Genomic DNA, 26,829 nt, shown 5'->3' with positions numbered 1-26,829 from the left:
TGTTAACAAAGTCATATTGGACTCTCCGCGGCTGAGCTTTCAGAGGAAGCCAGCCCGGGGCCGGTCTCCAACGCCATGAGCTCCGCCTCGGGGTTTCGCAAAGCGAGGGTTCACTGCCCCAGATCCGCGCAAGGCAAACAGAGGAAAACAAAGGCCCGCCTCCATTACGAGCACCAATCCCGCTCTCCCGCCCGCCCCTTTTTCACCCTCCATTTAGCCTCTAGGATGTGGTCCTCACGCCAGACTCATGCCGCCGCCGATTGGCCAGCGTCTTCCTGGTGCGAGCGGCCCTAGCCAATCGACACCCGTCAGTCCACCCCGCGCGCTCACCGGGAGCGGCGCGAGAGCTGGAGGCCCGTTGAAGTTGGTGGGGAAATGGGCGTGGCGCCGCCGCGTTGGGTCCGCCTCCGCCCCGCCCCGCCGTCTAGCCGCACCTCCTCAGCCTAATCCTTCCTTGAGTGCGGGAAGGGGCCAGGCTGAGGTTTCGACGAGGTGAGCTCGGGGATCCGACTGTCCGCTGCCGCCAGCATGGAGTTCGTGAAGTGCTTGGGGCACCCTGAGGAGTTCTACAACCTTCTGCGCTTCCAGATGGGGGGCCGGCGGAAGGTGATACCCAAAATGGACCAGGTGGGCTGAGCATCCCTGCATCCCCGCGGAATGGGGAGGCTGCGCGCGACCGCTGACTTCTGGGTCTGACCGGCAGGGCCCATAATCGAGCTCAGAGGTTGCGGCCAGCGAGTGCCAGACCCCTCGAGCTCCCTCCTTCCCTCCGGGGAACAGACCCCTATCACGTCAGGCGGCCCCACCTGCCAAGTTTGGTTCACCTTCCGTTACCCCAATATTTGGCCCGGCTGCCCTTGTGTCCCAGGCATTCTCCTAACCCCCAAGTTGTCTTGCTGCTTAAAATGTTTCTATTTGTTCAAGACATTGGTTTTCAAGTAGTTGGCTTCACATTTCGTTCTGTTCCTGAGATTGATTTTTTAATGTCTTGTAATACGTGGGTAACACAACCACATGGGTAGATTAAATGGGAGAGGTGTGAAAGAATTTTGTGAACATAATGAACCATGCAGATATCGTCAGGAATACCTTTTCTGGAATGAAACCTTACTCATTCTTACAGTTTTCAGTTACACCACCTCCATACGCTTCTCCCCACCTCTTTCCTGCAGTCTGAGCAGTCCCTTCGTCCTCTGTGCTCCCTGAGTTTTTTAGAACACTTATCTACTCTTGCAAGTTCTAATTATTTGTCTGTCTGTCGATTAGCTACACAGTTGGCTCTTTGAAGGCCAGACTTGGGTTTGTTTGTATTTCATCTGCCTCACTCCTGTACCCTTTGTTCAGTGAATTTGCAATGAGTAAATATGGTATTTATTCCAACAAGAAACTCATTAAGTGATTTTTAAATGAATAGACACATTCAACTAAAGTAGTGGGGTTATATCAAAAGTTATAAATTCTTTTCCCCAATGGAAACATCACAAATACTGTCCTTTGTTTAAATATACTCTTAGTTGTTGTCCTTTATTAAAACACTATAATTTTCCATCAGAAAAATTTTCCCTTTGTGATGTAACTCAGAATCCTCCTTCACAGTCTAGCTTCTGTGACTGCTACCTCTCTTGACCTCTCAGCAGACATTTATAAAACATCTGTTCTGTTTTAGGCTTTATGCTCGGTTCAGAAGGGCAGGATAACATGTGTAGACAAATTAGACACCCAAAGAGCTCATTCTCTTGTCCGGTCGATAAAATGTTATAAAATTGTTCATAGAAATTAGGCAGGCACCATAATGAGATGCCTTTTCATGTTACCTCTGACCCTCCCTCAACCATTTTCTCTAGCACTGTTTAATCTTGTATCAGCCCCATAGTCTTGTATCCTGGTTATTTGTGGATGGGTTTTATGTTCCCAGAGTCCCTTTCAGAGTTAAGAGTCTGTTTGATTCCAGATTTTAAGCTGTTTGAAAACAGGAGCCTTGTTTGATGTATCTTGATGCAGTGCCCTCAAGAAACCTCTAGTTTTGTAAACAAAAGAAACTTAAGTAACTATGGCAGAATATACATGCGGTAAGGAAATTTACTGAAGGAAAAAGTCACCTCTGCCTGGGATAGGGGATTAGTTTTTAAAGGGATGCCTAAAGGAAATACAGCCTTAAATTGCTCCTATGCCTTGGTTGATAGATATTTGTTTACTTAGGAGATTCTGGCTAAGAGCGCTTAGGTGGTCCTTTCCTGAAATTATTTGGAAATATTTATTTTATTGTATATTCGTGTGTTTTGAGGGGGTAGAAAAATTCTGTTCCCTATTATCAGATGCTCCCTATTATCAGATGTTCCCTATTATCAGATGCTGCCAAAACAGAAAAATGGCCACTGCTTTTACAATCCAAGATGTACAGTTTCCTGGACACTTCCTGGGACAGGTAATTCACTACCTCTGGAGACTGGCCCCCTCCAGACAGTTCTGGTTTTTACGAAGTGTTTCTTAACAGTGAGTTGAAGTTTTACTCTTTGTTCACCCTTTGGAGTCAAGAGAGTCTAATCCTTGTTTTGTAATATGCCACTTTAAGTATTTTAAGACAAGTCTCATTCTCTCCAAGAATAATGATATACAAGCCAAATGTTCTGTGTTCTGCTTGTAGTTATTCATTATATGTTACTTTTTCCAGATCATTAACCAACCTGGTCTCTCTTACTTTAAAGTCTAGTATTCAAAACTGAACAATATTCCTTAGGTGTGATCTGGTTATTTCAGAACTTTAAATTCCTTTCTTATGGATACTGTATTTCTAATTAACATAACTCATAATTGCTTTAATTTAAAAAAATGCACTTTATTTATAAAATGTTTTATATATTTTTTTAGGCTGTGCTTTGCAGCCTGTGGGATCTTCGTTCCCCAACCAGGGAGCAGACCCATGTCCCCTGCATTAGGAGCCTGAAGTCTTAACCACTGGACTTCCAGGGAAGTCCCTAAAATATTTTAAGTGAAGACAAAAATACTGAAAATACTGTAACAAACCGTTTTTGATTCCATCATGCTGACAGTCATTAAGGTGATGAGCAACAGAGTCACATTAAGCAGAGGGTGGTCCAGATTCAGTGGAAAGCTGAGCACACTTTGTGTGATGGACACAGACAGGAAACTGTGTACCCTCAGTTCATCCCTGATGGAGAACAGGTGTACAAAGGTTAACCTAGAGAACTTCCTGGTGGTCCAGTGGCTAAGACTGTGCACTTCCAGTGCAGGGGGTGAGAGTTTGATCCCTGGTCAGGGAACTGGGACCCCAGGCACCTGTGCAGTTTGGCCAAAAAGAAAAAAGTTAACCTAGGAAATGCCAAGTCATCTTAAGTTCATTGAGATTTCAGGAAATTTTAGTGAAGTAGAACCATTTTACAGCAAAAAGTTTTCAGAAAACACAGAATAAGTGCTTTGTAATGTGTAGGGCCTTGAAGAAATATTAGATTTAGATTAGTGGTGAGGATCATCCGTGTGTAAAGCCAGTATGAGCCAAGTCATTTGGTAGGACTGTGCACAGTGTGTGGGGCTGAGGATTCCAAGTTAGAAGTACATTGTAAAGGGACTTCCTTGGTGGTCCAATGGCTAAGACTCCTTGCTCCCAATGCGGGGTCCCAGGTTCCAACCCTGGACAAGGAACTAGATCCCACATGCTGTAATTAAGGTCAAAGATCCCATGTACTGCAGCTAAGACCAGGCACAGCTAAGTAAATAAATAAACACTTTAAAAAAGAAATAGATAAAGGGATTTTGAAAAAAAAAGTACATTGTAAAGAAACTGTACTCCATATAAATTAACTTTAAAAAAAAGAAGTACAAAGTGCAGTGGTGCATGTGGGAATCCTGGAGCTGAGCTATATTCATGGTAGCAGGCAATGGTCAAATGCACCCATGACATGATGAAAGCAGTATTTTGGGAACAGTAATTTGGCAGGTGAATGGATTAGGGGATTATACTGTGAGTTAAACTAATCAAGTTAATAATAGACAGCATTTGAGTTCTTCTATGTGCTAGACTTGAAGTCTATTATCAGTTAGCTTTCACTGGGTTGCCACCCCAAAACTGTGTAGCCTAATTCTGGAGTCTGGTTGCACAACAGTATGACTGTACTTAACACTGCTGAAGTGCCTGCTTACAAATGGTCAAGATGGGCAATTTCATGTGTATTTCACCATGGCTTGCCTGATGGCTTAAGGGTAAAGACTCCACCTGCTGGTGTGGGAGACACAGGTTAGATCCCTGGGTCTAGACCATCCCCTGGAGAAGGAAATGGTTAACCCACTCCAGTGTTCTTGCCTGACAGATCCCATGGACAGAGGAGCCTGGTGGATGACAGTCCATGGAGTCACAAAAGAGTTAGACACGACTTAGTGACTAAACAACAATATATTTCACCATAATTAAAAAAACCAAACTCAGTGACTTAAAATAACACCTGTTATTTAGTTCACAGTTCTCTGGGAGAGCTGGGGGTTCTGGTCTGGGCCAGCTTGGGGTTGATTCCTACTGAGTTTGCTCAGTTGGCCAGTTGGCATGTGGCTGGACCATGTGTGATTTACAGGCTATAGGCTGGGCGCTCTCTACTCTTGACTGGAATTGTGCAAACCGTAGTGTGCACACACTCTTGAGCTTTATGCTTAACTCACAGTTCCTACTGTCTTATTGGCCAAAAAAAGGGGAGCCCACATGCAAAGAGGTGGAGAAAGACTCCATCTTCTGATGGAAAGAGCAACAAACTTTATGGCCATTTTGTAATTTACCACACTTAGTTGATCTTGACAACAACCCTAAAGACATAAGAGCTATTGGTACTACCATTTTACAGGTTATAAAACTGTGACATAAAGTGGTTGAAATATGAAGCTCTTAAATGGTGGTTCCAGGATGCTGACCCGGGCCTGTTTGAAGACCTTCCTGCTTCCACTCTGAAGGTCACCCTGGGATAAAGAGCACAGGCTTCTATTGGCCCCAGACAGCGGATCATATCCCAGCGCTGTCGTGTGTGCTCCAGACACATCACAGGCATGCAACAGTTGCTGGTTTCTTCCCTTTCCACTTCTTTCCAATTCTGCTGTATAGTCCCGCCCTCCCTTACTCCCTTCCTTCTTTCCTTCCTTCCTGTATTCATCTAACAGACATGGGACCACTGGTTGCATGCTTGATATTGTTTTAGGAGCTTGAGATTAAACGGTGAACAAAATAGGTGAAGACCTTGCTTTTACAAACCTTACATTCTTGTAGAAGAGACAGAATGAAGAAAAAAAAAAGATACACAGTATTTCATGTGGAGAGAAGCACTACAAAGAAAAAATGATAGCAGGACAAGGGAGCTGAATGTTGGAAGTCAGGGGACATCATTTATAAGGTGGTCATTTGGGTCCAGACACTTATCTTTGCATCTTTTACATTTTTTGAAAAGTGAGACCTGGACTATTCCCTCTTCTAGCTCTAAGGTTTGATGAGCACAGAGTACAATATTTTACCATGCTCAGTGACTCAGTTGTGTCCGACTCTTTGCGGCCCCATAAACTGTAGCCCACCAGGCTTCTCTGTTCATGGAATTTTCCAGGCAAGAATACTGGAGTGGGTTGCCATTTGCTTCTCCAGGGATAATTTTGTTAGTTTTAGGTTTTCTGAGCCAGTTTTAATCTGAGGCATTTTTTAAAATGGCTGAGTATACCTCTAATTAGAGAAAACAGTCAGACTGTAAAGAAGGCTGAGCGCCGAAGAATTGATGCTTTTGAACTGTGGTGTTGGAGAAGACTCTTGAGAGTCCCTTGGACTGCAAGGAGATCCAACAAGTCCATTCTAAAGGAGATCAGCCCTGGGATTTCTTTGGAAGGAATGATGCTAAAGCTGAAACTCCAGTACTTTGGCCACCTCATGCGCAGAGTTGACTCATTGGAAAAGACTCTGATGCTGGGAGGGATTGTGGGCAAGAGGAGAAGGGGACGACAGAGGATGAGATGGCTGGATGGCATCACTGACTCGATGGACATGAGTCTGAGTGAACTCCAGGAGTTGGTGATGGACAGGAAGGCCTGGCGTGCTGCGATTCATGGGGTCGCAAAGAGTCGGACACGACTGAGCGACTGATCTGATCTGAGGAACACCTATGGGACAACGAAAAACCAAAGTGAGGTGGGCAGTCTCCAGAGGTAGTGAATTACCTGTCCTTGGAGGTGTTCCAGAAACTGTGTATCTTGGATTGTAAAGCAGTGGCTGTTTTTCTGTTGGGTCACAGATCCCTGGCTGCATCTGATAATAGGGAACAGAATTTTTCTCCCCCCTCAAACACAAATATATAATAACGTGTGTGTGTGCGTAGTTACTCAGTCGTGCAACCCCATGGACGTTAGCCTGCCAGGCTCCTCTGTCCATGGGGATTCTCCAGGCAAGTATACTGGAGTGGGTTGCCATGCCCCGCTCCAGATCCCTTCCCAACCCAGGGATCTAACCCAGGTCTCCTGAATTGCAGGCAGATTCATTACCGTCTGAGTCACCAGTTTAGTTCAGTTCAGTCACTCAATTGTGTCCGACTCCTTGCGACCCCATGAATCGCAGCACGCCAGGCCTCCCTGTCCATCACCAACTCCCGGAGTTCACTCAAACTCACGTCATCCAGCCATCTCATCCTCTGTCATCCCCTTTTCCTCCTGCCTCCAATCCCTCCCAGCATCAGAGTCTTTTCCAATGAGTCAACTCTTCACATGAGGTGGCCAAAGTACTGGAGTTTTGACTTTAGCATCATTCCTTCCAAAGAACACCCAGGGCTGATCTCCTTTAGAATGGATCTCCTTGCAGTCCAAAGGACTCTCAAGAGTCTTCTCCAACACCACTGTTCAAAAGCATCAATTCTTCCGTGCTCAGCTTTCTTCACAGTCTAACTCTCACATCCATACATGACCACTGGAAAAACCATAGCCTTGACTAGAGGGACCTTTGTTGGCACAGTAATGTCTCTGCTTTTCAATATGCTATCTAGGTTGGTCATAACTTTTCTTCCAAGGAGTAAGCGTCTTTTAATTTCATGGCTGCAGTCACCATCTGCAGTGAATTTGGAGCCCAAAAAGATAAAGTCTGACACTGTTCCCATCTGTTTCCCTGAAGTGATGGGACCAGATGCCATGATCTTTGTTTTCTGAATGTTGAGCTTTAAGCCAACTTTTTCACTCTCCTCTTTCACTTTCATCAAGAGGCTTTTAGTTCCTCTTCACTTTCTGCCATGAGGGTAGTGTCATCTGCATAGCTGAGGTTATTGATATTTCTCCCGGCAGTCTTGATTCCAGCTTGTGCTTCTTCCAGCCCAGCGTTTCTCATGATGTACTCTGCATAGAAGTTAAATAAGCAGGGTGACAATATACAGCCTCGACGTACTCCTTTTCCTATTTGGAACCAGTCTGTTGTTCCATGTCCAGTTCTAACTGTTGCTTCCTGACCTGCATACAGGTTTCTCAAGAGGCAGGTCAGGTGGTCTGGTATTCCCGTCTCTTGAATTTTCCACAGTTTATTGTGATCCACACAGTCAAAGGCTTTGGCATAGTCAAGAAAGCAGAAATAGATGTTTTTCTGGAACTCTCTTGCTTTTTCAATGATCCACCGGATGTTGGCAATTTGATCTCTGGTTCCTCTGCCTTTTCTAAAACCAGCTTGAACATCTGGAAGTTCACGGTCCATGAATCAAGGCAAATTGGAAGTGGTCAAACAGGAGATGGCAAGAGTGAACGTCGACATTCTAGGAATCAGTGAACTAAAATGGGCTGGAATGGGTGAATTTAAATCAGATGACCATTATATCTACTACTGCAGGCAGGAATCCCTTAGAAGAAATGGAGTAGCCATCATGGTCAACAAAAGAGTCCGAAATGCGGAACTTGGATGCAATCTCAAAAACGACAGAATGATCTCTGTTCGTTTCCAAGGCAAACCATTCAGTATCACAGAAATCCAAGTCTATGCCCCAACCAGTAACGCTGAAGAAGCTGAAGTTGAACAGTTCTATGAAGACCTACAAGACCCTTTAGAACTAACACCCAAAAAAGATGTCCTTTTCATTATAGGGGACTAGAATGCAAAAATAGGGAGTCAAGAAAGACCTGGAGTAACAGGCAAATTTGGCATTGGGATACGGATTGAAGCAGGGCAAAGGCTAATAGAGTTTTGCCAAGAGAACGCACTGGTCATAGCAAACACCCTCTTCCAACAACACAAGAGAAGACTCTACATGTGGACATCACCAGATGGTCAACACCAAAATCCGATTGATTATATTCTTTGCAGCCAAAGATGGAGAAGCTCTGTACAGTCAGCAAAAACAAGACCAGGAGCTGACTGTGGCTCATATCATGAGCTCCTTATTGCCAAATTCAGACTTAAATCGAAGAAAGTAGGGAAACACTAGACCATTCAGGTATGACCTAAATCAAATCCCTTATGATTATACAGTGGAAGTGAGAAATAGATTTAAGGGACTAGATCTGATAGAGTGCCTGATGAACTATGGACTGAGGTTCGTGACGTTGTACAGGAGACAGGGATCAAGACCATCCCCATGGAAAAGAAATGCAAAAAAAAAAAAAAGGCAAAATGAGTCACCTGGGAGGCTCATTAATACTGGAGTGGGTAGCCTGTCCCTTCTCCAGCGGATCTTCCCGACCCAGGAATCGAACCAGGGTCTCCTGCATTGCAGGCAGATTCTTTACCAACTAAGCTATCAGGGAAATCCATAAAATTAATAACAAAATATTTGCAAATGATTTCAGAAAAGGGCCACTTAAGACTTCTTCACTAAACATTATCTTAGTTTCTCTCTTAAGTAACAAAGACTCTAGAGAAAAAGATTTATACTTAGCAGACATGGAGGGCTGAGATTATTTCAATCATAGAAAGATTTCGCTGTAGGAGTGCAGGGTTCCCTAAACTTGATTTATCCTGAATATTTAGAAGCATATCGATAAATCTGGAGGCATACTGCCAGCTGCAAGCTGTGTGACATCACAGCACAAAATGGAAAAAGTGTTTTCTAATCATGAAGCTCTGGTTTCCATCAAGTCTAAATCCTATTATTTGGACTAACATCTTCTCTGTTAAATCAAATCCTGACTCTTACTTGTGGTTGCTTAACTTTCAGCAATAGTTTCTTCATCCATAAAATAGAGATAGTGGCTTACAATCGCTCAGTCACAGTTTCCTAACTCCAAAATGGTCTAAAACAAGTCTGGCTCCAAGTCATTTGGCGGTATAATGTGCTTTGATTTAAAGTCATCCCACTTAGGGTAATTATTCACAGTTGAAAAAGTGTTGATAATCCCAGTTACAGGGAGCCACTCCACAAAGACAGGATATGTATGCTTTTTATTGCCTGTCTTCTAAAACACTACAGATTATGAGTTCTGCTACACATCTGGCCTTGAAGTCCTTGGGTGGATTGCAGATCTGTATGATACCTTCTTTAAAGGATTGTGTAAGGATCAAGGCTATTGTTTGTATTGTGCTTGGCATACAGTTGCTGCCCAGTAAGTGGTAGTTACTACATTTGTTATTTCCTAACTTCAGTTCTCAAGTTTGTGGGGTTTTCCCTCCCTTCTGAGGAAACCTGTGTTGTATGAAGTCTGAACGGAAGGCTGTGGGGAAGGTTGGTCACTATCTACTTGTGAAATTGCTTTTCAGCTGGAGCCCCAGTCCTGGGAGGACAGTCCTGTACTTCTCACCACTGCACGCTCTTCCCCTCAATGCCCTTCATCCCTCTTCTCTCACTGGAGAGTTCTTGGGAGCATGCTCATCTCAGCAAAGGAAAACAACAGGAGACTCAAGGGACAGGCTGCAGTAGCTTTAGCTTCCCACTCCCTCCCCAATCTCCCTTAGCTCCTGGGAAGCAAGCAGTGGAAATGTTTGTAATAGTGATGTTTTCTATAGTGTGTTTTTTAGTTGTATCTTCTTGGTAATTTGAGGAAATTGTTACAGATGTATTGAAACAAATAGGTGCCAAGAAAGACTGATGGCAGAAGGAGATAAGTGATTTAGTGACCTGGGTCACTTTTAAGATTGTAGAGGGCATTTTTGGAAAGGAGGGGCATGTTCTTAAAGATTGTTACTCTTCAGAAGGAGTGCAATCTAGCTTTGACATCAGCCCCCAAACCCTTAGGTGTAGCTGAGGATGAAAACATTTGGCAGAGCAGGGAAAGGAATCAAGTTGTATGTGAAGAGCTGGCTCAGAGCTCAGAAAAGAGCTGTTCCTTTTATTTATTGTGAAGTCTTTCCACATTTTGAGAGAGGAGTTGATGAATTGCTCTTAAAATACTCTCTGAACTGATGAATTTATTCATTAGTCCTTCACTGAGTATTTTTATATGCCAGACTGTATGTCCAAAATGATATTACTAATATATGGTGCTTAGTAAATATTAATTTTTACTAATAATTTTAACTTGAATTTCACAATAAAATGAAATTCTTATGGTTAAAAAAAAGCTTTATTCTCTTGACAAAAGAATATGTATCTATGTAAATTTAGGAAATATACACAAATGAAAAGAACATGGTTCACCTGGACCCCAGCAAGGTCCCAAGTTTCACTGTTAACATTCCAAAGTGTCTATGGGATTTACTTTTATACATATACATATATACATATATATGTATATATATATACACACACATATTCTTTTAAACCATCCCTTTGTTAGATATTGCAAATTATTTCCTGTTTCTCTCTTAAAAAGAGAGTGCAGGGAGACTGGTTGGGGGGTGGTATATGGGAACTCAATTCTCTCTGAACCTAAAACTGCTCTAAAATATAAAGTCTCCATAAAAATAAATACAAAAGAGCAATTCTTTCTGATATGGTTGTGTATTAAAATATGGATTTTTTTTTAAGAAACAGTTTTTGTTTTCCTTAGGGAAGAGTAAATATAAAGTTCATAAGGATTGTTATGGTTCATTGATTTGAAAGGGAAAGATGATTAGAAATCTTTATAAAAGGAATAATTAGATTTCCAGAGGATAATAGAGGTGTGTGTGTGTGTGTGTGTGTGCGCTCAGTCATGTCCAACTCTTTGCGACCCCTTGAAATAGTACTGCCAGCCTCCTCTGTCCATGGAGTTTTCCAGTATACTGGAATATAATATATATTATATAATATAATATACTATATTATATATTATATATAAATAATATATAATTATATATAATATACTGGAATATAACAGCATAATACTGGAGTGGGTTGTCATTTCCTCCTCCAGGGAATCTTCCCGACCCAGGAATTAAACCCGTTTCTTTTGTCTCCTGCATTAGCAGGCAAGAGTTTTTACCACTAAGCCACCTGGGAAGCCCCTAATAGAGGTTTGCTGTTGCTGTTAAGTCGCTTCAGTCGTGTCTGACTCTGTGCGACCCCATAGACGGCAGCCCACCAGGCTCCCCCGTCCCTGGATTCTCTAGGCAAGAACACTGGAGTGGGTTGCCATCTCCTTCACCAATGCATGAAAGTGAAAGTGAAGTCACTCAGTCGTGTCTGACTCTTAGCGACCCCATGGACTGCAGCCTACCAGGCTCCTCCATCCATGGGATTTTCCAGGAGTGGGGTGCCATTGCCTTCTCCGCTAATAGAGGTTTAACAGGTGTTAAAATAAAACCAGAACAGGACAGTAGTTAAAGAGGTCAGAAAAGATTTTATTCAGAAAAGCGTTTGCAGTAAAGGAAGAGACTTCAGTATAGAACTGGACTCAGTTCCACACAGTGTAGGGGCGGGTGGATGAAAAATTACTAAGAGGAAACCTATGGGGTAAAGAGCATTCTACTTGAACTACCTATCGATTTTTACTGGAGGCAGGCCGGGGCGCTAGGATAAGTGGGGGAAGAGGAACCTGGCCAGAAAGTGAGGGTGATCATATATGGGTTATGGGGGATTCTGGCCAAACCAATTTAACCGCGTTCTTGGTAGAGCTGAGCGATGCAAAGATAGCACAGAAGTACAAAGGTTGAGGATTCAGAGGACCCTGGCTAAAGTTTGGCCGAGGGGAGATTCCGTTGCAGGAGAAAGAGCAAACTTCTCAAAAGAGGACTGGGTTCCCTTAAGCAGCCTATGGGTTCTGGGGAGAAGGGGAACTCAGAGGCAGGCGCAGAATGGCAGAGTTTTGAGCCTGCGGCCGCGGGGCGGGGTGGGGCTGGCACCTGGGCGGGGCTTACATCTGGGCGGGCGGCGGGCCGGGTTGTGGGGTGAGAGGGGCTGGCCGCGGGGTGGGCGGGGCCCGCAGGGGGCGGGCGGCGGGCGCCTGTTCTGTGCTCAGGAGCCCCAAGCCTATTGCGGGTGAGGGAGAGCCCGTCCCGCCCAGCGGTGGGCGCCTCCTCTCTCGGCTCGGGTCTATGGAGGAAAAACTGCGCTGGCCCTGCGATTCCCATGGCCGCAGTCGCCTGCAGCACCAAGGCCATGTCCCTCTTCAAGAGGACTTTGGTGCTGAGTCCCGGCGCGGCACCCAGGGGGGCGGGCACCCCCTCGCGCGGCTGCCCTTTGCCTCCTGCCGCCTGGCCGTCCAAGGACCGGCCGCGGGGAGAGGGCGTGTGCTGCCGGCTGCGGAGCCCCGCGGCAGCCGGCCGCTCGCCCCAGCCCCACTCCAGCACCTCCGCGTCTCCCACCGCCGTGTGTCTCCTCTGCCCGCAGGACTCGCTCAGCAGCAGCTTGAAAACATGCTACAAGTACCTGAATCAGACCAGTCGCAGTTTCGCAGCTGTTATCCAGGCGCTGGATGGGGAAATGCGGTGAGTGGCAGAGGCTGCAGTTTTTGACTTGGGGGAGGAAAGCTTTGCCAGAGGCCTGCAGAGTCATTCGAAGCTACTTTTTGACACAGTTCCTCGCGTTGCAGTCTCGGTGGTGCTTGTGGCTTTGCCAGAACGTGCCCCAGTGGGTGAAGGAAATGTTGGCGGTTGAAACGCGCCTGTGTTTACTTTGGGCCTTCCAGGCACCTGGCCATCTCATCGTGTCCCTGCCCAGTTCTTTGAGGGGGTGGTGGTGGTGGGGGGGGGATGTTTATTAACTTTTTTTAGTCCTGGCCGCTGGACCTGTTTCTGAGCGGTTCATGTATTTTCCTTGGCTTCCCTTAGGCTACCTTGCATTTCTAGTGTATTGGGTTAATTCTTCTGAAGTTGCCTCTGTGCAGATTATATACATGACTTAGACCAGTTGCCTGTAAGTGTGATAGTATTTGGGCTTCCCAGGTGGCGCTAGTGATAAAGAATCCATCTGCCAAGAAACTCAGGTTCAGTCCCTGGGTGGGGAAGATCCCCTGGAGAAGGAAATGGCAACCCACTCCAGTATTCTTGCCTGGAAAATTCCATGCGCATAGCAGCCTGGAGTCCATGAGGCTGCAGAGAGTCAGACACTACTGAGCCAGCCAGCCATACATGATAGTATTTAGACTGAGATGTTATTATATCTTTTGACTTTATTTTATCTGCAAAATAATAGTTCTGTCTACCCATTTGGTCTTTCTACAGTTCTTCACTAGTTAAATGTAACTCATTCTGGGAGTAGTAGTGACATCCAGCTGGTAACATTTTTTATTTTTTTAATAAATTACAGAACTCCATTGTTCCCATCTAAGAAAGGAAAGCTAAGAAGTTGCCTTAAGTAGGAAAAGCTTTGGGTATCCTTTCATTGGTCTGTAGAGTTAAGAGTGTAGGAGGGTTTTCGAAATGGCCTGGCAAAAATGAAATGTGATTTTGAAACAGTATCTTTGAGTGTTTGTTCACATGTATTAGTGGTTATTCCTTTCTTACAGCCATGCAGTATGCATATTTTATCTGGTTCTCCGAGCTTTGGACACACTGGAAGATGACATGACTATCAGTATAGAAAGAAAAGTGCCACTGCTACACAACTTCCACTCATACCTTTATGAGCCTGACTGGCGGTTCACGGAGAGCAAGGAAAAGGACCGACAAGTCCTGGAGGACTTCCCAACGGTAGTAGGACTAGTGGGGTGCAGTCGTGTGCATGATTGGTGGGGTGGCTGTCAGCCAGCTTGTGTGCCTGGTTGTCATTGTTTAGTTCCTAAGTTGCTTTTGCGACTCTGTGGACTGTAGCCCCCCAGGCTCCTCTGTCCATAGCATTCTCCAGGCAAGAATACTGGAGTGGATTGCCATTTCCTGCTCAGGGAATCTTCCCAAACCAGGGATCAAACTTGTGTCACCTGCATTGGCAGGTGTATTCTTTACTACTGAGCTGTGAGCCTGCAGGGAACTGCAAAACCAGCAGTTTCAGGACAGCATAGCATAATGTGGCGAAGGTGCATCAAGCCAGACTTTCTGGGTTGGCGGCCCCACACTCTTGCTCACTAACTGGTGCTGCCTGTGATTCCATTCTTTGATCTATAAAATAGATTAAAAGTCCCTGTCTCCTAGTGTGGTTTCGAGGATGGAAAGAATTACCAATAGGTGGAGCTCTTGCTGCTGCTGCTAAGTCACTTCAGTCATGTCCGACTCTGTGTGACCCCATACATGGCAGCCCACCAGGCTCCCCTGTCCCTGGGATTCTCCAGGCAAGAACACTGGAGTGGGTTGCCATTTCCTTCTCCAATGCATGAAAGGGAAAAGTGAAAGGGAAGTCGCTCAGTCATGTCCGACTCTTAGCGACCCCATGGACTGCAGCGCACCACGCTTCTCCATCCATGGGATTTTCCAGGCAAGAGTACTGGAGTGGGGTGCCATTGCCTTTTCCAGGTGGAGCTCTTAGACAGATGTTATTTGCTGCTATGATTACCAGGATGTTGTTGGTAAGTCCAGCCTTTCTTCCTGTGGAAAGAGCTCTCAAATGCCAGTGTCCTGAAAGACGCTTTGTCCAGTTTGTGCACCCAAGAATGCAGCTGGCCACAGTCACCCCGCTGGCCTCTGGAGCACCCTGAGTCTGGTGGCAAACGGTGCAGCTCACAGTGGGTGGCAGTTGTGGAGTAGGGAGTGGGCTCTTTGCACCTGGACTGAGTGAGGATTGACGCAGGATGACCTCTGTCATCCGCAGCTGTGTGAGCTTGGATGCGCTCATTAACTTCCTCATGCCTGAGTTTCTGCCTTTGTAAAGTGAGAGCTGTGAGGCCTGAATGAGTTTATACATGTAAAGTACTTAGAGTAGTGTCTGGTACATACTGAGTGTTCTGTAAATATTAGGTATGTAGTCCATTCTGTTGGAGTAAAGTGGGTTCTAACTAAAATCTTGAGCTTTAGAAAATTTCACAGATTTCTTTTATGCATGTGCCTAGATCCTACTTTTCTAGGATTTTATCTTAGAAAGTCATATCTTTATCATATCTTATCACATAAATAAGCGATTCTTCCATACCTTATAAATAAAGGTTTGATTTGGCCACATCTCAATGTTCCCTAGGGGCTTCCCAAGTGGCTCAGTGGTAGAGAATCCACCTACCAATGCAAGAGATGCAGGGTTTGATCCCTGGGTCCAGAAGATCCCCTGGAGAAAGAAATGGCAACCCACTTCAGTATTCTTGTTTGGGAAATCTTCCAGACAGAAGAGTCTGGTAGGCTACAGTCCATGGGGTCGCAAAGACTCAGACATGACTGAGTGACTGAGCATGAGCACCAGAGGCTTTCTAGAACAATCATTGTATGTGATGGGTTAAATTAGAGTACATCTTTTTCACCTGGTGCTAGTGGAGACTTGTAGTCTTAGAGATCTACCTCCAATCATAGCTTGAGGAATAACAAAGGGTTACTTTTAAATGATACTAGCAGTAATAGCATTCATTTATTGAGCTATGAGTTATGAAATGCATTTCATTATCGATTCATCATCTTCTTTATTTTATATTAATGGAGTTTAACATGTAATGTCTATGATACACTGTTCCCCATGTTTTGTATAGATGAAGAAACTGAAGCACAGTTTTAGTTTTAAGCCCCTTGCCTGAAATTACCTGTGAAGTTAAGTGGCAGGACCAGGATTCAAATCCAGAAAGCCTGCCTCCAGAACCCTCCTACTCAATTCCTGGTACGCTTTACTGTCCCTTTAAAACATGGTTAAAAGGAAAATTATGTGATTTGAGATAGTAGCATTAAAACATATACATTACCATATATAAAATAGATGGCCAGTGAATTCCCACACAGGGAATTTGCTGTGTGATGCAGGGAACCCAAAGCCAGTGCTCTGTGACAACCTAGAGGGGTGGGATGGGGAGGGAGGGTCAAGAGGGAGGGGACATACGTTTACCTATGGCTGATTCATGTTGATGTATGGCAGAAACCATTACAATATTGTGAAGTAATTATCCTCCAATTAAAAGTAAAATAAAGTTTTAAAGAAAGTAAAAGTTTACATATAGGTGAAGCGTTTTGATCATAGCTCCCAAGGTTTATTATTAGGGAGGTTTCTGTCTACATGCCCCTGTCACCCCTGTTGGGAATCTGGCCTTTCTCCATGCTACCCGTGGACTCTCTTCCGTGTCTTCTCTTCTCATACTTAGCATCACTAGAGAGTGGCCCGGGGACCAAAAAGCGTACTACAGGTGGGAAACAGAATTACTTGGAGGCACAAGAGAAAGCACCTCCTGGGTGACCTTGCTGAGCAGAGGTCCCTCCCTCAGATTTCTGGGGAAATGGAGAGCTCTTCACTGTCACTCTTTCCTAGACATTTGTTTTCGTGTTCTGTACAACGATGTAGTAAGTACCAAAAAGCTGAAATTGGTTCACATTCAGCAGTGAAGTGTTTACCTTGGAGGGTTTGTTTTCAAGCCTAAGCTGCCCCTCCCCCAGCTGGCTGGCCTTGCCCCTTTTATAAATAGAACTGACCCAGCCCCGTTAGCTGTTGAAAGACCAGGTCCTCTCGAGATTCAGGGATTCAGATGACCTTTGGTAGAGTCGCTGATTTGCTTCAGTCCACGTGGGAATTGCCTTTGGGCTTTGTCTTGGAACAGCTGTTCTGGAAAGAGCAGTTCTGAAGAGATGGGATTGATTTTACGGATTTTAGGGGTTTAACAGTCAATGTTTATCAGAATAATCCTTAATATCTTAGGCTTCTGAGTTCTTTCAGTGCCCTGCAACCAGCTGAGTTTCCCTCAGGTCCTTACATTTAGGTGTTTCCTGAGGGAGTTTTTCTAACCTTTCTGTAAATGTAGACCAAGTCTACATGAGACCAAGATCTCACCCTTCAGATCCTTAGCAAAGTCTGTTCACTACTTTTCGTATTTTGTGGATAGTATATTATTTGAAAAGTTTCATGGTATTTAATATTTTATTTTGACAACCTACAAACACTTCTTTGAACTTAAGTAAGATACTTATGCAGTAGCGATGAATTTTAAAAGCATCAATAATACTTTTTGACATTAAAGCTTGGGCTATGGGGAAAAAAAAATAAAACATTGGATAGCCTGCCTCAGATTGAACTAAACTGAGTTGTTTAAGAAATTAGAAAGTATAGCCTTTATAATGGGTAAGACACTATAGCTTCATGTCATGAATTCAGAAACTGATGATGGAAAATGGTTGTCTGGTCTCCTCAGTGGAATATCAGCTCTTAGGGCAGGTCACCTGCCAGCTGTGCACCCCAGTACCCACAGCAGTGCATGTTGCATAGGGAGCACCCAAGACTGCACAAATGAATCTTCATTATAATGAGGCTTGTCTGAAAATGAAATGTTCTTCCTAAAATTCTTACACTTAGGTTCAGTTTTATGTTGAAGCATCTCATTTCTCATTAATTGGGAAGGTGACCACATAATAAGACTTTACATCTTGAGTTTGGAGACTAGCATTTTTATACCCTTCTATTTTAACATGTGTGAAATTTGCTGAGCTTATTCTTCAGTATGTAGAAACATAGTATAACATAGATTTAGGCTTACTGCTGGATCATTTGGGGGTCTTCACTAACAAGTTCTGTTACAGCTCTGCTTTACGATCCGTAGGTACCATCTTGTTTCCCAGTTTTAACACATGTTTCATATTTTCTGTTTTTTTACGACCTCCATTTCAGATCTCCCTGGAGTTTCGAAATCTGGCTGAGAAATATCAGACAGTGATTGTTGACGTTTGCCAGAAGATGGGCTTTGGGATGGCAGAGTTTCTGGATAAGCGCGTGACGTCTGAACGGGAGTGGGACAAGGTTAGTGTCCCTGTGGAGCATTGTCGGTGTGGGTGGCACCGATGAGCTGGCAGCACCCACCGTGATGTTTAGGATGAAGAAGAAGTGGTGTTTTTACAACCCAGTGGTAATGTCTCCTCATAAACACTTAACAGTCTTATGTTACCACTGGGTTGTTTCTGAGGACTTAATACACAGAGCTTAAAACACATCCTCATTATATTAAAAAAAAACAAAGTACTACCATGACGTTCTTTTACATAATGAAGATTTTGAGACACTGCAAGATCTTACAATGTCTTCAAGATTAAACTCTACTTAGTATTCTAGTTTCTGTTAGAATATTCCTTATTCCCTCAGGGCCTTTACTCCCAGTTTCAGATATCAGAAAGTTTACTGTACTCGGTTGTTTTTCCAATAACCTTTTATTCTACAAGCAGTGCATGTGCGTTGTACATATATATGTACAATATATATCTTTATATAAATACTATATATATAATATATATAGTATATATATATATATATATAGTAAAAAAAGAGAAGAAGAAGAAATATCACATGAGCTAGAGATCACAGATCTCTGATGAGCCAGAGATCATTTTTGTTAAGTCTTTTGTATTCATTCTTCTTGGAATGTTTTTTACTGCTTACATGTACATGGTATATAATGTGTGTGTGTGTGTGTTTAAAGCAAAATGAGATCTTTTACACTCTCTTTGGAACCTGGTTTTTCGCAGCTAATGATTTCTAGTGTTTCCCTTTTAGTAAAAGTTTCATTATTAAGCACTCTAAACATTTTCTTACAGTACTGTCACTATGTTGCTGGGCTAGTGGGAATTGGCCTCTCCCGTCTCTTCTCGGCCTCGGAGTTAGAAGACCCCTTAATTGGCGAAGACACAGAGCGAGCCAACTCTATGGGCCTTTTCCTGCAGAAAACAAACATCATCCGTGATTATCTGGAAGACCAGCGAGAAGGGAGAGAGTTTTGGCCTCAAGAGGTAACAGCTTCAGGGGGTTTGGGCAGAATTTTGAACACTCTCTGACAATAAACCATTGAATCCTGTTGGTTGCAAGTGACAGAAACACAAATCAAGGCCCCTTAGACAGCACAGGAGAACGTGCAGATTAGGTTAGGGTTTAGTTTGCTTCAGGGAGACTGGCTGTATCCGTCTAGGAGTTCAGGCTGTGTCCCTTTTTCTTGGACAGGCTTTCTCCAGTGGTGGGTATAACGTCCCGTGACTCACTCAGAGGCTTGGTTCCTGTGTCATAGTTTTTGGATTTTTCCAGATTCTCACCAAAGGGAAAAAAAAAAAAAGATGAGACACTCAAGCTTTACCCAAAACCCAGCTCATGGATAACATGTCCGAAAGCACAAGCGACAGAACATCCCCAGGAGCTCCAGACCACGAATGGGTGCAGGCAGCACACCAGCTCCACAGACGAGAGCTCAGAGTCTGTGCAGGACAAAGCCAGAGCAGCTACAGGGAGATCAGATCAAACAGGTGTTCCTTGTCAGACTGTGTGTGAGTCCACGAGGGCCGCGGTAAAGCCTAGAGGGGCTGGAGTGGACGGGCCCCCTTGAACTGGGCATGGACACTGACCAGCCAGGGTTCTCTTCCTGGACTGGGCCACATTGAGGAGTGAAATAAAAACTGAGCAGCTGGACCTAAGAGAGACCTAAGTGACATCAGCCAGATACAACACATGGACTTTGTTTGTTTAAGGTCCTTATTGGAGGAAACTCAGTGGGAAAAAATCAGACAGTGGGACAGTATGGCTGCTAACTGGATAATCTGTATTAAACATTTACCTTTAGTTAACTTTTAGTTGTGATAAGATATATGTGCAAGAAAGGTTCCTGGTCTTTTAGAAATTCATAATAAAATATTAAATGATAACATATCAGTATAAAATGATAAATACAGTGATTATTGGGATTTTAAAATAATTTGGGGGCTGGGGCAGTAGAAGCCAAGCGTCAGTAACTGTTGAAGCTGGTGGTTACATAGGTGCTCATTAACCTTTTTCTCCAGGTTCTGCAGGACAGTTGAGTACCATCAATCTGAGTGAGTTTAGGTGCATGTTAAGCATGGAGAACAAATTTGATTTTCCATTAAATCTCTTAGTCCTTTTAGGCCCAGTCATTTCTTTTGGGGAGTGTATAAAGTTATGCTGCTGCTGCTGCTAAGTCGCTTCAGTCGTGTCCGACTCTGTGCGACCCCATAGACGGCAGCCCACCAGACTCCCCCGTCCCTGGGATTCTCCAGGCAAGAACACTGGAATGGGTTGTATAAAGTTATAATAAGTGTTATTCTTTAGGAAGTTTAAGAATACCTAAGAATAAAAGTAAGTTATTTGCTAGCTTCAGAGAACCCTCTAAGTAATATCATTAAAGATCATCAAACCAATCCCGTTGTTCAAGTTGAGGCTGTTATTTCACTTTCAGGGTAACGTTCTTATAATAGACACTCAGCTCTTTTCCCCCGGATAACTTGTTCAGCCGTATTCTTATCAGAATTGGGAACATAAGGTTAATCATTAATTATTTTGAGGCCTGGACACCTTGCGAATGTTTAACGTTTATCTTACAATGCCGTTGTAGCTGATTTTGTTATAGCTGGTTATTTTTTCAGAAGTAGACAATTGCCTTGCGAAAATCAGGAGGCCTTTTTGGCCTGAGGTCATCAAAGTATTGCTCCATCTGTGCTGAACTAATTGTCCCAAAGGGACACTTTCCCAAACACTTAACTTACTCTTGGTTGTGGTTAGAGTGTAGTTATAATAGCCATTGCATGGTGGTTAAAACAGATTCAGTCTTGATGAAAGGTGAGGCAGCGGCAAGACAGACTTTGTATATCATAGTTCTTATTTGCAAAGGTCCTTTCATGTGGCTCGCGCATTGCTCCCTTATGCATATGCTGACTTGTCTTTAATCTGCTTATCTGTCCAGACTTGGAGCAAGTACGTGAAGAAGCTGGGTGACTTTGCTAAGCCAGAGAACATTGACTTGGCTGTGCAGTGTCTGAATGAACTCATCACCAACACACTGCACCACATCCCCGACGTCATCACCTACCTGTCACGACTTAGAAACCAGAGTATTTTTAACTTCTGTGCTATTCCACAGGTACTGAGCGAGGAGCCTGAGGAGAGGGCGGGATGCTGGGGGTGGGGATGATGGAAGGCATTTACTATTTTGGTCTATTTAGGAATGGAGAGTTCCTTAAAAGATGACTCTAGTGTATTTTCTTTCTTTGCCCCACAACCACCACACTCAGCTCAGCCTTGAGGTTAATTAAGTCTGTGCTTTTCCAAAAAATTCTAGAACCTATTTTCCCATTAGCTACTCTAAACTAGTTACTTTGATTCTTATCCTCACTATTTAAATCGAGGGCTTCAACTCCAGATTTTATGAGTTCTGGGTGAAACACAGGTGAAGCTGTTATTAAAAAGTCATAATTAAGCACACTTAACTTTTGCTGTCCTTTTCCTAGATCTTGGGATAACAGAACATGAAACCTGAGCCTCTGAAACCTAGGAACTTAATTTTTAAATCCCTTTACCAATTATTTCAGTTTTTAACTCAAAGTGAAGAAAGTTACAGGATTTAGCTGATTTGGTAACTTGGTTTGGTCTTATTCTAATGACCAGTCTTGCCCAGCTGATGGAACTAAAACCTCCGTGCTGGACTTATATATGCCATGTGCTTAGTTGTGTCCAACTCTTTGCGACCCTATGGACTGTAGCCCACCGCACTTCTCTGTCCATGGGATTTTCCAGGCAAGAATAACAGAATGGTTGTCATTCCCTTCTCCAGGGGACTTCCCAACCCAGGGATTGAACCTGGGTTTCCTGCATTGCAGGTAGATTCTTTACCACTGTGCCACCTGGGAAACCATATGCTGGAATTAGGTTTCCATCTATCCTAGAAATAATTTACCTTTTAAGCATGGGAGACCATACCCTCTCACACCCTGCTTTTGTCCCCCACAACCCCCTGTACTTTTTTTTTTTTTTAATGTATAATGATTATGTTCATTGTAGGAAAAATAGGGAGAAAAAACAAAATAGTGAAAGTTTTTCAGATACTATTTTGGAATATATGTTTTTCAGATATAATAACTCATTGCCTTAGCATGGAAAATGTTACATTGGATTGTGTGGGGTTTTTTTCAAATAAAAAGGAACTTTTGTGACTAAATTATAGAATTATTCAGGACTGCAAAGGGCGCTTGATTCTGTGTGTTGCTGAGAAAGGGAGGCATGGGAGCTGGGGTCGTCTTGGCGTGCTTTCTTTATGGGTGTTTTCTCTTGGCTAGCTGTATCTTAGCCCTTTGGCGCTCTCTGCCCATGTTCTCTTCCCGTCTCATGATGACTGGTTACAGTGCAGTTTCTCACATGTTTTCATGAAATGAGATGAACGTGTTTTCTGTCTCTCATTATCCATAGGTCATGGCCATTGCTACTTTGGCTGCCTGTTACAATAATCAGCAGGTGTTCAAGGGGGTGGTGAAGATTCGAAAAGGGCAAGCGGTCACCCTGATGATGGATGCCACCAACATGCCAGCTGTAAAAGCCATAATACACCAGTACATGGAAGAGGTGGGCTTTATTTAATAATGTTACTATTTAAACATTCCTTCATATTGGGATATTAGATGATCTCAACAACTCGCAGTGTTATGGCATAAAGACATGGGTTGGTGTCCTTTATTCCAGAAGAATATGCACAGGGAGCCGACTGTTGGGAGCTTCCTGGTGCCCTAGTCAGAGGGGATAAAGGAAGCCAGGTCTTACGATGGTGCTCCCAGGAGAATCATATTTTTTGAGTTGGAAGGTGAAGTTAGAGGCCAACCAGGCTTCTCCTTTTATCGCTGATGCATGTGAAGCCAGGTCTGTGGCTGATGACATAGCATCTGAGGGGATCCAGGATCGCAGGCCACACTTCCTGACACCCCGTCCAGTGCTTCATATTATGGCAAGGGCCTCAGTGGAGAATCCATCGTGGAGAATTTTGACAAAGGAAAACCAAGAGGCTGCAACTATTTCTAAATTTTGTAATGTTGATCTCATTTCCTTTGCCAAAATGCATCCCATAAAACAGAGCATGCCTATTCTAGAACTTTTTCTTAGAGGTTGGGGCTCTCTACTTGCCAGGCCCTGAGCCTTACTTCTCAAGTGAGATGATTTAGCTTCCTCCTCTTCCGAGGACATTTAGTAGCGTCTGGAGACATTTTTGATTTTCACAGGGGGTGTGGGTGGCTACCACCTTCCGCAGCATAGAAACCCGAGAGGCTTAGGTTTGTTCTTACTGAAGACTGAATTACTGCAGAAGCAGATGAAAACATAAGACCTCCCTCCCCACAGGTCACCACTGTCCCTAGTTTTCTGATCCTTCCAGTCCCTGGGTTATGTTTTGACAGGGATAAGATTTGTAAGAGCAGTTTTATCTAAAAATTCTATAATACAATGACTTCCTCTGATTTCCATTGCATATTGCACATTTTTCTTGTATTTCTTTCCTGTCCTCCATCTGCCAAGTTTTAGATCTCTACATTTCTGTGTGAGGCACTCATAGAAGGTATACAGAGCAGGTTTTTTAAAAAACCCCAAATTCTTTTACTGACTAGATGAACATGTCCAGCTATTGACCAAAAAATAGCTACTGATGAGACTTGGGACATTGGGGTTCACTGTTTAGCCAGCACTTACTTGGGACTTTCTCTGTACCTGGCATAGCAGCCAAAAAGGCGGGTACTATTAATATCAAGGAAATTTGAGGCCCTAACACCATGGCTGGGGCCATAATTTGGACCCAGGTTTGGCTGGCTTCAGAGCCACTGTTCACCACAATTCTAAAGGCTTGAATTACCCTTTCTAAATAGTGACATTTTAGGTACTGTTCCCATTTTATATAAATTAGAAACATGCTATGTAGTTTATAGTTCAGAGAATAGCTTTTTAAATTTTATTCTGATCATTGATTTTAGAAAACCGTGTTTTTAAAATGTAGGCAGTTCCATTGCTGTATTAGAATTCATATTTTATTAGGTACTTTCCATCATTACTGGAATTAAAGCCTAGTTGGGATTCACAGTTTGACTTAGGGCAGAGCAGGGCAGGCCACACACAGCTGGCTGACCCCCTGATTTCATAAATGACTTTACATTAGGACACAGCCCCGTCCATTTGTTTCTGTTATCGTCCATGGCTCCCAGGGCTCTTGAGCAGCAGGGCTGAGCAGCTATAACAGACAGGGCCCACAATGCTGAAAATACTTTTTTAGGCCCTTTAAGAAAAGTTTGCAGGGACGTCCCTGGTGGTCCAGTGGCCTAGACTCTGTGCTCCCCTTGCAGGGGGCCCAGATTTGATCCCTGGTCAGGGAACTAGATCCCACATGTTGACCTATTGACTTGCCACAACTAAGACCTGTTGCAATCAAATAAATAAATATAAAAAAGATAAATTATTTTATTTAAAATTACTCTAGTGAAACTTAAGGTATTTTAGAGGAAATATTAATAGCCATAAGTTTATTTGACTTAAACTGAAAATTTCTGAGTCTCAAGGAATGGAATGTGAAATGGTTTTAATGTCAGCCTTAAGGACATTTTGTTAATAAAGTTTCAAGTGAAGACTTTTAGTATGAAGTCCACAAGTTGTTGGGCATTTTGCTGGTGGCCAGAGGTTAGCTCGCATCCTCTCTCTCCTCGCTGAGCATGTAAGACGGGAAGACATTTACCCCTGGGCTCCCTGATTGCACATGTGCAGGGAATTCAAGGCTCTCACAAGTCTGAAGTGTGAAGGACGAGGTGGAGCGAAGCCCAGATCCCCTGAGCAGGGCAGCTGTTCCTCAGGGCCTCGTCCTCTGGAGCCGCCTCCACTGGAAGGCAGTCTGGGTACCTGGCAGCTGGTGAGAAGCTCCACCAGCTATTTTGGGACAAAAACAAATGCTCAGGCAAACAGCCAGAAACTTCTACTTCCTTCTCTGCTAAAGATGATTCCTTGGCAAGGACCAACTTTTTCTAGCAGGTGGAGCTTCCCGTTTGGCTGTGGTCCGTGCTCCTCAAACCCTGTGGATCCTCTCGACTCAGGGCGTAGTCCTGTGCCCCCCATCCATGTCTTCCACAAGCGGGTTAGCGTTTCTGTTCTTGAGGCAGAATGCGTCTATCGCAGGATGCCCAGGTGGCGCCTGTGCGCACAGTTTGAAGAGCAGGCAGGGGATCGGACGTCTGAACTCTTGGTGTCCCCACCACCATGCTTGTGCTCTTTCCCTCCTGCCCTCCTCCCTGGCTACTCCACCCCAGCAAGGGTGATGGGTGAGAAGGGAGCTGAGGAGGCCCTTGGCCAGACCTGGGTGGTTTGGGGTGGGTGTTCTAGAAAAACTAAAGCTGATGCTTGGGCAGGAGGGGGTACTCAGGCTGAGGACAGAACATGGGAGCAGCATTCCCAGGCAGAGGGAATGGTGTGAATGAACAAGGAGGGGAACAGGAGCAGATCGCAATATCATTTCCCTCCACCACGTCACTCTGCTTCAGCCTCAACAAAGAATGTGGATGCCACTGCTCTTTGAGGTGCTGGGATAGAGCCCACTGGGACGGCCCTGCTGCTCCGGGATGGGCTAGGGGATCACCCAGGCTAGGCTGATATCCTGCCTTAGTAGTGGGGTGGTTTGGGGTTGTTACTTTTGTATTCTATGAGCCTCAGTTTTCTCACTGGTCAAATGGGCATAAAATGCCTAGCTGTTGCAGATTGTCGTAAGAAGTGAGCACAGATATTTATAAGGTTTTTAGGATTTACTGTGTTTTCCTCTTTCTTCAACAGATTTATCAGAGAATTCCCAACTCTGACCCCTGTTCCACTAAAACACAGCAGATCATCTCCACCATCAGGACACAGAATCTCCCCAACTGTCAGCTGGTCTCGCGGAGCCACTACTCGCCCATCTACCTGTCGTTCGTCATGCTCCTGGCGGCCCTGAGCTGGCAGTACCTGAGCACCCTGTCCCAGGTCACAGAGGACTACGTTCAGACCGGGGAGCACTGACTGGCTCGGTCTGGAGACTGAACGCCCCTCCTCCCAAGCCCCTATCTGGGAAACAGACTGACCTTCTCTTCAGGGATGGATGTGGGCTCCTTCTCTTTTTTTCCCCTCCTGTTTTAATCCCTCAAAGAGTACTGTGGGCCTGGACCTTTAGAAACTGTGACCTGTGGTGGAGAAAAAGATAGGATTAAAGGGAAAGGACAGCTCAGCCACCTGTACTCACCTGTGCGGGGTGACTGACGCCGAACGTTCACGGCTGCCATCAGGGAAGGGGCTGCATCCGGGGCTGCAGAGGAGATCATAGTGTGAATACAGGCTAGAGTTACAATTAAATGTATTTAATGCAAAACAACTTTTGAATACCTATCACAGTAGAAAGTGAAGTGAATTTTCTTTCCATTCGCTTCTTGTTTTTTTTCCATCATTTTGTCTCTTCCAGTGGACTTGAATGTAGCAGGTGTGAATATTTGTAGAGTTCTAGGAAATATTCCTAAGAATGCAGACTGCCTGCTGCACATGAAGCCTAGGAGGCAACTTCTGGTGAAGTTGGCATCATTTCCTTGTTCACAGGGAGTTTAGGTTTCAGGATTGCCGTTGGTCCCTTCGTAGCAGGTGAGTTTCCAGTCAAAGCTAACGTTTTTGAGATTTTTATAATAAAGAATTGAATTATTCA

General features: G+C 44.2%; 1 protein-coding gene across 5 annotated transcripts; it reads left to right on the top strand.

Moving 5' to 3' along the window:
* Nucleotides 1-337: 337 nt before the first annotated feature.
* FDFT1 (farnesyl-diphosphate farnesyltransferase 1) lies at nt 338-26,829 on the top strand. 5 transcript variants are annotated; one of them, XM_061424992.1, is made up of 8 exons: nt 338-627; nt 12,681-12,778; nt 13,798-13,981; nt 18,003-18,131; nt 18,920-19,111; nt 21,064-21,240; nt 22,563-22,715; nt 25,938-26,829. In XM_061424992.1, exons 1-8 carry the CDS (start codon nt 529-531, stop codon nt 26,157-26,159), a joined length of 1,254 nt encoding a protein of 417 aa, XP_061280976.1. In that variant the 5' UTR covers nt 338-528; the 3' UTR covers nt 26,160-26,829. The 5 variants fall into 5 exon arrangements, with proteins under 5 accessions (XP_061280976.1, XP_061280977.1, XP_061280978.1 ...); XM_061424994.1 differs by lacking the exon at nt 13,798-13,981 and having other exon boundaries at nt 537-627; XM_061424991.1 differs by lacking the exon at nt 338-627 and having other exon boundaries at nt 12,321-12,778.

The sequence above is a fragment of the Bos javanicus genome, chromosome 8 (genome assembly GCF_032452875.1).
Source record: "Bos javanicus breed banteng chromosome 8, ARS-OSU_banteng_1.0, whole genome shotgun sequence".
NCBI classification, from domain to species: Eukaryota; Metazoa; Chordata; class Mammalia; order Artiodactyla; family Bovidae; genus Bos; species Bos javanicus.
Note: the sequence above shows the minus strand (reverse complement) of the source record. Positions and strands in the feature narration are given on the sequence as shown.

Coding starts and splice junctions, on each gene's coding strand:
- FDFT1 (XM_061424991.1), top strand. CDS start 12,420: ATGGCCGCAGTCGCCTGCAGCACCAAGGCCATGTCCCTCTTCAAGAGG. Junction 12,779..13,797: donor GCGCTGGATGGGGAAATGCG/GTGAGTGGCAGA, acceptor CCTTTCTTACAG/CCATGCAGTATGCATATTTT. Junction 19,112..21,063: donor GAGAGTTTTGGCCTCAAGAG/GTAACAGCTTCA, acceptor TTATCTGTCCAG/ACTTGGAGCAAGTACGTGAA.